The sequence below is a fragment of the Morone saxatilis genome, unplaced genomic scaffold (assembly GCF_004916995.1).
Source record: "Morone saxatilis isolate NCDOM2014 unplaced genomic scaffold, NCSU_SB_2.0 Contig15, whole genome shotgun sequence".
Classification (NCBI taxonomy): Eukaryota; Metazoa; Chordata; class Actinopteri; family Moronidae; genus Morone; species Morone saxatilis.
This window is the reverse complement of record NW_023339707.1, coordinates 13,536,715-13,547,614: the sequence shown is the minus strand read 5'-3', so window position 1 is coordinate 13,547,614 and position 10,900 is coordinate 13,536,715. Positions and strand designations below refer to the sequence as shown.

Here is a 10,900-nt window from a genome sequence, read left to right as displayed (position 1 = left end):
GTGTGTGTGTGTGTGACAGAGTGAGTGTGAATATGATTAATATGTAATCAAGAAAATCTAATTTAAACTGCACCAGAACTTGATCAATAAATTATTAATTTTCAAACCAAACTTGGCTCACGTCGTCAGTCAAATGGGATTACATTTTAAAAGCTTAACATAATGTGACTTTTCAAACAACAGTGCTGTCAAATGTGTTTAATATGTCCTCTTCTTTACATGCAAAAACATCAAAGGAAAATAAACTACTGTGGAACAACGTCCAAGTCCTGGTTATCTTTTGGTCTTATACTGTTCTGACATGTAATTTCCAAATATTTGGATGCATTCCAACAGCAGACTTATCCAACTACAAAACAATGCCTTGATTGCATTAATGCAAAATGTATTGTAAACTATCATAACAAAGCAGCTGAAAACGATTAGGACTCGCATGTCTTCAGCTGTAACTTCTGTATTTGTTGTACCTTCAACAAAAAGCATACCTGCAACTTCAACAGCTATAAAAAATAAAAAAAACATCTGCAACAAAATCATAATTGTCAACTCAATATTCATAAATACTGTAAAACGCGCTGAAAAAAATACCAACACTGAGCTACATGAGTCATGACAATGAAAATGAGTAGCTGAACTAAAATATCCCTAAATTAGAGACAGTTGCAGCACTTCCTGATATTTTCCTCTGGTCACCACCAGAGGTTATCAGCCCCCTGTCTCATGTCTCTGGCTGACAGCGGCCTGCAGCTTTGACGCCTCCACACACAACCAAAAACAATGCAACTTCTTCTACATTTTACGCTTTCAGTGTTAAATGAGTGGCTGATAAACGTGCACAGCGTCTAAAAACTTTTAGTTTGGTTTATTATATTTTTTTATTTGAAAAGTTTCTGTCTGGTTAAGTGGGTTTATTCTGGGTCTTCCTTTGTTCGGCATAGTAAATGTTAATCCCGGCCGACTATTTTACCTATAGGTGACAATTTAAGACATTAAAAATATAACATACAATCGTATTGCAGTGCTCGGCTAACGGAATATAATTCCACATTATCTTCTACAAATGTATAGCCTATACATCCATTTTGAATATGCGTCTATGGATATTTCTATATGTATCCATTGTGAAATATATTATTTCAAAACGCATTTCAAATACAAATTAAACATTCATACTATTTTCAAGGGAAAAAATGGCTCTTTGAATTACACCTACATTTTAATAAATTCATTCGCATATTTTGTCAGTCTTCTATATTATGTTAAGGTTAGCCATGTTATGTGGCAAATGCCCGTTCAGCCATCGGATATACTGTTAGACAGCTTTAATATTAATATAATTTCTGTAACAATGTTCAGAAATATGAGGATTTAAATATATAGGTTACATTTAAAGTAGCATTTTCCTCTAAACTCCGTCACCACTGCTCGCCCTTTACTTAGAAAGAAACATCATTTAAAAAAGAAAAAACGTCTGTCACTGCATATTATCCATAATATTTCTGCTGGTTATTTTTGTCTGTTAAACGTACAGCGTTTGTCGTGAGCTGAAAAGTCATAAAACAAAGTCCACGTAGGCCTGCTGCCATAGTAGGAAGAAAACGGCCATACCTTTAATCGTTATAGTGTGGGCGACGTCGTAATATCATTTCCTCTCGCTGTGTAGACAGTATGGCTGCTTGCTGCGGATTACTGGTGTTGGTGTGAGACGTCAAAAGTCCTACCTGTCCTTCGTGGTCAATAACACACACCTCATGACGAGTGAATGAAACCATTGGTGGTTCCAGAGGCATGGGCCAGAACAACAACTTTTTAAGAGGACTTCTGCAAAACACAAAAGCCCAAATGTTAATGCAAAGCTCTGAGAGATGGTCAGAAATGCAGGTCAGAGGATATCGCTACACTTCCCCTTTTTTATGTATTTATGGCATGCCATTAAGTCCGGCTGTCTAGACAGGGAAATAACACCTTGTTTGCCTACAAACAAACCGCCAGCATTGGTGTCCAGCCCCCTATTTATTATTCACAATCTGCTGTGATGTCAAGGTCAAAGTGACTGCATAGTCATGGTCAAGGGTAAATCAGGAGACCCAGAACTTTCCACAAGGACTGAAAATCCAGGAACCAGACAAACAAAAACTTGAAGTCTGACGGCTTGGATTCTAATCAACAAGCTCAACAGATCTGAAGAGCTGGAAAAAGTGACAGAGTGGAGCCAGAGACTCGCCTATAGAGACATTAAAACACAAAACAGAACTCATACTCAACTATATTCCTGACATGAGATTTTCTGGGATAGCTACAACATTACATATTCAAGACTAATATTTTGGCTTCAAACATGAATAATTTTGACTTGGGGGAAAAAGACAGGCCGTATTTCTTTTTATTTAGGTCTAACATGAAGACTAATGTACGTTAATGTTTATTCAGATTCAAGACTGAAATGACAGGCTGGAGATGGACTAGTTTTAAGTAGCCTATCTCAAACTATCTCCAACTTTGATTATTCTCAGTGCAGTCAAGTTTCAATGTAATTTTTCAGTTTAATAACTGTAACTGAAGAAGCCAGGCTTTGCCTATGAGACATTAAGGACTTTATACTGAACACTGTCCGCACGTAAAAAAAAACTTTCCGCATCTGTGCATGTGGTGCAAGATACATAAATAATAAATATATAATAATTTGTAAACAAATGTATAAAAACTCGATGTGTATTGTCGCTTTGGATTGATGTTCGCGCTCACTGTGTCAGTGCATTTGTATTATTCCACATTATGTGTATTATTCCACATTATATGTTTTTAGAATAATAAAATAAGTTCCTATAAAGTGACGGAATCAAATGCATTCTCAAGTTCATTGAAACAAACTCAACTGTGTTTTTTTTGTTTAATATAGAAACTGTGTTACAGCAGGGTATAACTACAATCAAATACGCGCGGAGGGGTATCTGCAGGCTGTACATATTATACACTATATAGCCTAGGTATCATGTACTGCAAAAGTTCAGTAACTCAAGCAAATGGTTTGCTATTTTCATTAACACAACATTCTTAACATTTTACATAATGTATAATCAGATAAATATAGTAGCCTATGGGAAAATACCGTCAATACACTGGACGGGGGACGGGGATAGAAAGACGGGGTTGCTGATCTCTTACAGGGTGCGGATTATAATTGTCCTTTTATTCCAACAATAAGTAATTAGTACCTGTGGAATACGGAAAGGAATGAAAATAATACTCTGTGGTAACTCAGTAAATGTCTTTGTGAGAGCTGAGGCTTGCCTTTCGGCCTTTTTGCTAAGATTCTGTGAAGTGAACTTCTGCCAAATAACAAGTAATAATACATACTTTGGTATTAACTTTGATTTAAAAAAAATGCAGTGGGAGTTGGAGGGGTGGGATGGATTTAGATATAGTGAAAGTTTATCTGACCCGCCGACTGTGTTTCTCAAAAACTGATGCATTTGCAAGTTCAGGTCCTGCACGGTTTAATATAAGATTTATATCAGGAATTGAAAGAGTCCAAACGATTCATTCAGTATTTTACTTAGTTTGCAAGTGTCCGAAAATGGCGCGTTGCTGCTCACCAACCATGCATAATCAATGTGTCATCTCCTGCTGCCATTAACGAGACTCCAGGATGCCCAATAAGTCTTAATCAAGCACTTTGCAACATAAAATCTTCACTCGCCCATCCGCTGCTGATGTTATAGACTCAAGTTGAAGAGGAAAGACGACAGCGGTTAGAGCTTTTGCAGCTTAATGACACAGTGTAACTCGAAACGAAAGGAAATGCTGCAAGTAGGGTGGTTGATTGACTTGAATATTTAAGCATTTTCATAATCATCATTTATTTATGAAACACGTTACCAGTACGTAATTCAACACCACAATACAGTTCACATACTGCACGAAAAGTAGAAATTACAGGCTTCGTACAAGGTGTGTGATCAGCTGCAATGCTACACTAACAAAGACAGAAATGAAAAATAAAAATAAACGATTGTGCATTTATGTGTAATACTCACTGACTTTTAATGGTTTACAATCATTCCAGTTGCATGACAGAATCCTTCACTGACAAAGGAAAACATACAAGTCTTGGGATAATCCAGTTTACAGTTCCGCCATACTAGATAATATGAATTAAATAATAAAGGCATTGCACTATACAGATTAACAACGTAGCAGCCTTTGTTTTACCCCAGGCTTAAGAGAACACATCCCACACAGAGGAACATAGCTTTTGAAATTCAGAAGGAATATTAAAAAAAAAAAATCATTCTTTCTCTCGAAAGTCCTCTCTGTGAGCTGTTTTTTTTTTTGTTGAAGATGTTTGAGTCTCAAGTTCAACGTGTCATTACGCCACAATTCATGTCCATATGGCGAGAATCTTTTTAAAATGACATCAAACGAACCGTCTCCTCCGTTTTGATCTCCTAGTTGCAAGTCTTAGAAATCAGTCACCAGTCCTTTTGAGATTTGGCTTGAAAAAGAAAAAACACGCAGTACTTGTCTTTGAAATACAGATATCGTTTTAAATATTATATATTTATATATGTACATTCATATAAAACAAATGTGAAGTGAATTTTTCAATATTTTCACAGTTTTTAGAGCATGATCTCTAAATTGAAAACAGGGGGCGTGGTGGCATGGTCGATGGACGTGATGGATCTTAAATTAAAAAAGAAAAACAACACTCAGCCAAAATGTTCTTCAGCCACGACTTTCGATGCAAGAGGTAAATATATGGCATGATGTTTTGGAAGGTATGAGCTGCAGTTTCAAAGAAGGATCGCCGATCTTATCAAGTGGTGTGCATGTGATTGCTCTTGGATTTACTGACAAATTTTTTCTCCTTGACTCGTCGGTTTTGGAACCAGATGGTGACTTGACGCTCTGAGAGGTTGGTGGCGGCTGAGATGCGCCTTCTCTTGTCTTTGGTGATGAACTTGCTGGCTGCATACTCTTTCTCCAGCTCCTTCAGCTGAATCTTGGTGTAGGGGACACGCTTTTTACGCCCACGACGATAACTGCTGACCTCAGGCTGCAATGGCACAACATCTGTAAGGAAAAACACCAGGAAAATATTAGACTATGCGCAAAAACACCGCAATGTTCACATCACAAAATCAGCAGCACTGCAGCTGACAACACTGGTCCGTTTGTGAGGAAAACTGGGTTGTTTAGATTTAATTTGTTTCTCTGACAGAAAACAAGAAAGTAGCTTCTAAATAATTCAGTTGTCAAGTTTGAACCCTCGATCTGTCTCTTATCGTGTGTGTGTGTGTGTTGTGTGTGTGTGTAGAGAGAAAGATGGGGGGGGAGTGGGGGGGCATACAACAGAGATTGTGTGGCAGTCAGAATCCCAGGTGTACTGCACCTGACATATAGGAAAGACATATAGGAAAGCAAATATAAACGTCTAACAGAGTTCTCTAGTCTAAAATGTATTCCGCTTGTGCTGCACAAGGATAGGCCACCCTTTGTTTTTGTACATAAACAACCACTATCAAGTTACAAGCACTACAATTGTGCATTGTTTCCAATAATCAATGTTCTTCCTTAGGCTGCATGTCAATACTCAATCTGCTGGTTAATTAAACTACAAAACAAGCCATGTTAATGGAGACACGTCTCGTAGATAGGTTTAATTAAAGTGCGGGAAAAGAGTGTGTAAGTCTAAAGTACAGTAAGTCTCAGTGTGGGTGCAATACGGTGGCCAGTGCCTGCTTAGAAAATAGAAATCACAATCTGGCAACTAAACTGAAAACAAACTTTAAGTTTTTAACAACCATTGAGTTATACGTGCCTCACGTAATTTAAGGTAAAAGTCTACAATTTAGAAACACTTCCCCGAATTTTCCTAAAAATTAGACATCTTTTTTTCTTTTCTTCCAACTATGCTCTTTTTAAAAAGCCTCCAAACGCTGGGAACCTTATTTGTTCAGGTAAGCAAAGTTCTGGGATTACACCCTTTCGTCAAGGCTGGAGCTGAGTGCAACACAGCCAATGACAAACATGACAGGACAAGTATGGCAATACCTTGAGAAATAGTGGCAAGCTGTGAGACATGAAGCTTTTTACCAACATGTCATTTTACAGTGAGAGGTTGTGGATATTTCGCTACAGTTATCGTGCATATAAGATTCTGCTAGTTCTGGTTATATAGGCCAATGGATATTCAAACAACAATATCCGTATTATTATTAGGCTATTAGGCTATATATTAAATATTCTCTTATAAGTAAATTGAGGATAACTGAGTGGCGTTTACAGTTATTTTTTTAAAGTTAAATAGTTATGTGCGTCTGTGTGAGTGTGCATCAGTTTGTCTGTATGTAACCTATGTATATGTGTGTAGAGACAGAGAGACAGAAAGACAGACAGCGCGCACTTGTGTTTTTGTGCTTGTGTGCGCGCGCATTTGACGGCGTGCCCGTGCTTGCGTGGCTTGCTCTTGTGGATTTTCAATATAAACGGGGGCAAATGTCGTGTGGGAAAGTTCAGGCGAAGTCTGAGAACATCCCTATCGGAGATTAAAATACCTGCAGATTTCACAAAGATAATAAACCCTTGTGGTAAACGAAGCAGTCTAGTAAACACTCTGTAAACTGCATACTGTTCGGGCCCCAGTGTCCATTATCAGATATCATGCATGTTGTGTGACAGTGAGTAAAGCAAAATGCGGAGACTGAATTACAATGTGAGCTGATCAATGGTTTTAAATCCTTTGTGTAATCTGGTGCTGAGATTTGCATGCAAAACAAATGTTAGACAAATGAATACTGCTATATGCAAAAGACTTTGGACAGTGCGCTGAGATTTATTGGCACAATCCAAACACAGTAGCTCAGTCACTATATTGTCAAACACGGGGCAAAGGTATGCAGGGCAGCAAAGGTAGTGTTCCTTTCTATTCTACGGGACTAAAACTAAACTATCATCCTCATATGACTACAAAGGGAAAAAAAATTAATTATATTAACCATTAAAAGGACGTTGCTAGTGAAAAGCACATTGTAATTGTACTCTCATTTCTGATTGTCATTTTTACGCACACTTCTAAATGCATGATAAATTGTTTAATGGCAAACAGAATATCAATGCATATACTCGCAGAATCCATAAAGGACATATGATAACTGACATGGGGCTTTGACAGTTGCATGTTTATTCAGGACATTTAGTTTCCCTGGACTTCTTTGTAAGTTGATATTGGCACTTTAACACAATAAAATTCATAGACTAAGCAATAACCTCTCAGCAGGGTAAAAATATCTGACTACATTTAAATAGCTTCTTTAATGTGATGACACAGATATTAAAAGCCTACACGCCGCTGGACTAACATATGAATTCCATCGTGTTGGAGAGGTTTTAAAATATATATATATATATAAATCAAACATAATTTTCCATACCTGGAAAAGGGGATTTCCAAAGATGAGTTGACTGCGTTTGCTCTTTGGAGCAGTACACCTGCCCATCCCAGCCATTGGAGAGAGCCCAGTGCTGGTAGCCTTCCATGGGGATCAATGCGTCGTGCCGCGGTTCAGGATGGGCACTGATACTGGGCACCACAGACACGTCGAGATATCCAGGAACAGCCTGATATGAGCTGGCGAAACTCGGGTAGAAGGCAAACTCTTTCGCCCTGGAGGACAGTTCTTCCGTGGGCAGCGCTGTGCTGGGCTCGGCATATTTCTCTGCGGGATGGTAAGAGCAAGGCTTCTGCTGCAAGTTTACGTTGTGCGAATGAGACAATCTACAGCCGTAATATGGGTTTCCAAAGGGATAACCGTAGCTTAAAGATGCACTGGAGGATGTCTGAGGAGCGGGACACTGCCGACCGGTATCTGGAGAGGAAATATCCGAGTAGACGGAGCCCTGGTGGGTCGCTATGGTGCCAGAATGTCGTCCCAGCGCGGGGTGCGACATCAGGTCCCTGCAGTGGGTCGCAGGGCAATTACCGCTCAGTCCCTCCATTGTTTGGCTTTTATTCTGGTTGTTTTCATTCGGGCTTTTTTCATAAACGTACATCAAGGTGTCCGCCCAGCGTGGATGCAGAACCAGCGAAGTCGTCATATCAGGGGCTGCCGATGCTTTTTAAAAGTCGACTACTCCAAGACGGACACCTCATTTCCAACTACATTTTACACCGAGCGCATGCGCACACAGGGCCGCCGTGTGTCCACTTCATTAAGAATCTGGCACGTGATACGCTAACAAGTCCTACGAGATTGGGCTTGTGAGTTGGGGCAGAGCAGCCCTTTAAAGACCCACTGCCTCACATGTCACCGTTTTTTCCTGCAGAACACCGAGTCATATCATTGGCTTAAATCACCTAGACCCACACCCTTAAAGGGGAGTTTGGATACTTTCAAGATTGGGGAAAACGAAAACAACCTGTGAAATTTGGCCGACTCCGAGGACAGCCAGAGAGTATATGAGCATATGATGCATATCACAGTTGGTACATGGAAAAGGAAAAAAGATCTGATTTCTGATTAAACCTCTGAATTCAATCGTTCAACTGTTGCGGGAACTTTGTGTTTCATTTGGTTTACTTGGGGGAAGCGATATGCTCCGGTTGAGGTTTAGTTTGGTTATTAAATGTAGGCTAATAATAAATAGAAAATGAGTTAATCCGGATTCCCTGGTCTGTAGTCAATTTACTGTCTCTTGTGAAACAAAATATTGCGCATTAAGAAATACAGAGCTGTCACAGCAAATAAGTGTCTGTAAACCGTCTAATCTTATCAAGACTCCTTTTTTGAAGGACGCATTTCCTTTAAACCCGTATACAACTGCCACTGGGTCACCTATTAACATGCTGAGATGAGATTCTGTCACCAAACCTTGTTGTGGAGTATTACTGTTGCACTAGGGTATTATAATTATGTTTACTAATATATTTTTTCCCTTTCACATATTGATATTGTGGAGCCTAAATATAACAGATTCCAAGTTTTTTTTTTCCATGATGTGATTCGTTTTTATTTAATCAGTCAGGTAAAAAAAAAAAAAAAAGACAATTTGGTTCTACAGAGTGTGTGTGTGTGTGTTTATTTTTGATTGTGTGTTTTGCGTGTGATGCAGAACTAGGACTTTTAGTATCAGCAAAGTTGAATGTGTTGAATGAGTCGTTGTACCTCATTAGCAACAGCCACAGGACGAGGTGAAAGCTATTCCAGGTAAGACACCGCCATTGCAAATTACATTTCAGTAACGTACATAGTGCAGCTTTAATTTAATCTGAATCATAAAATAGAATTAGAGTAACAACACACAATGAGATACAGCATCCTTTAGTTTATAAACCACTATTTCCGCAATATGTTTGGGGCCAAGATATAGTTGAAATATTCTACACTGGGTCCAAAAAGTTTTTCAGCGATAACGTGACCATGAAAAAAAACGACCATTAAACGAATTCCTGTGATGTTTCCGTTTCACTAAGCTATTCATTTACACCATACAAGTGGATGCTATTGCTTCCAGCCGAAATAAGAACAAGGGTCCGCTTTCAGCTGGACTGTGCTATAGACCTTATTTAATTAGACACCATGGTAGAAATAGCCTACGGAACTATTTCCCCCAGGAACCTTCTTCCGCCACTATTTCACACGAGTCCTCCTTCAAGCTCCTTTCAAATTCCAAAACGTCCTTTTAGTTCATCTCGTCATCAGGCCCAATTATTCACAACAGCTGTGGAAATCCTCTTTTCCTCTCATCTGCAGCATTTTCTTTAAAATGACTTCTAGATTCATATTTAAAACTTGACTGTATTTTTGAGGATAGCAAGGATACATAAAATAGGCTTGTGATGTCTAGCACATGAGTCACCCATGCAGGCTACAAGCTCACCCAGAAGGGTGCCTAGTTTATCAACATTTTTGCACTGCTGAGTTGCCTTGGGAATAATCAGGTCACCGTTGTGCGTTTGTATACTAAGGAAGCTAGACCCCTGTCCTTGCTCGGACAGAGACTATAGTTCTTTTGTCTCAAGGAAATTACAACTACGAAGGGCTCATCCAAACGGCAGCTGCACGGAAGTCCAAGGTCAAGGTAAAAAAACGCAGACAAACAGGGTCGTAATCAGAGTCTAGACAGACAAGAATGAACTTCACACTAGAGTATGCATGCAAACTAGCAGTTATTTAGAGACCCTTACTCTAAAATATTTGCTGTGTGTAAAGAGGGAGAGAAGTCCAAATAATCTCTTGTGCTTTTTATTTTAAGGATCAGGAATTTGACAGCAGGAAACCGGCTTCTTCCAAACTAACATATTTTCCATGAAAGCTAAGGCTTTAGGAGATGAGGTATTTTTTTAAATTTACGAATGATGGTGTGATATTGAGTTCGGTGCATTTCGTTTTCACACTGCCCAACTTCCACATTATGTCCAAATGTTTGCAGACTATGGTAATAGTTTGGCCCTGTGGGATACACGGATGATGTAGCGTTGGTCAAATGGGCGCAAAGTCTCAGAGATAATAGTTCAAGTTGTTAAATTTAGAAGAAAAAAAACAATAGCCTACTATGATTTAAGTTAAACTTTATGTTGCAATAACCTCAAATCACATGTTAAGCCTGCCTGTGGTTTTCTCCAAAACTGTGACTGAAATTGACCGAATATTGTCATAATTAATGTTCCAGGAAAAAGAAAAATAGCAAAATAAAGTAAAATCTTACAAAGTGATCTTAGAAAAAAAAGATTCATAAATAAAGTATGTTCTCTTTTTGACGTTTAAGAACCAAAACAATTATTATACAGTTGTAGTGAGAGAAAATAAATGATTAGCCTAATATTAAACATTTAAGTGCCTGGCGCATTTCCACTGCAGCTCTGAGACACTGCTGCCTACTCTTAAATCACATGCAT

At 38.7% G+C, this 10,900-nt stretch overlaps 1 protein-coding gene across 1 annotated transcript; it reads right to left on the bottom strand.

Annotated features, from left to right (window-relative positions):
* Nucleotides 1-3,939: 3,939 nt before the first annotated feature.
* On the bottom strand, nt 3,940-8,219 carry hoxc13a (homeobox C13a). The gene is made up of 2 exons (XM_035657037.1): nt 7,437-8,219; nt 3,940-5,076 (listed from the first exon to the last, which is right to left on the bottom strand). Exons 1-2 carry the CDS (start codon nt 8,098-8,100, stop codon nt 4,820-4,822), a joined length of 921 nt encoding a protein of 306 aa, XP_035512930.1. The 5' UTR covers nt 8,101-8,219; the 3' UTR covers nt 3,940-4,819.
* Between the last annotated feature and the right edge of the window lie 2,681 nt (nt 8,220-10,900).

Coding starts and splice junctions, on each gene's coding strand:
- hoxc13a (XM_035657037.1), bottom strand. CDS start 8,100: ATGACGACTTCGCTGGTTCTGCATCCACGCTGGGCGGACACCTTGATG. Junction 5,077..7,436: donor TTGGAAATCCCCTTTTCCAG/GTATGGAAAATT, acceptor TTTTCCTTACAG/ATGTTGTGCCATTGCAGCCT.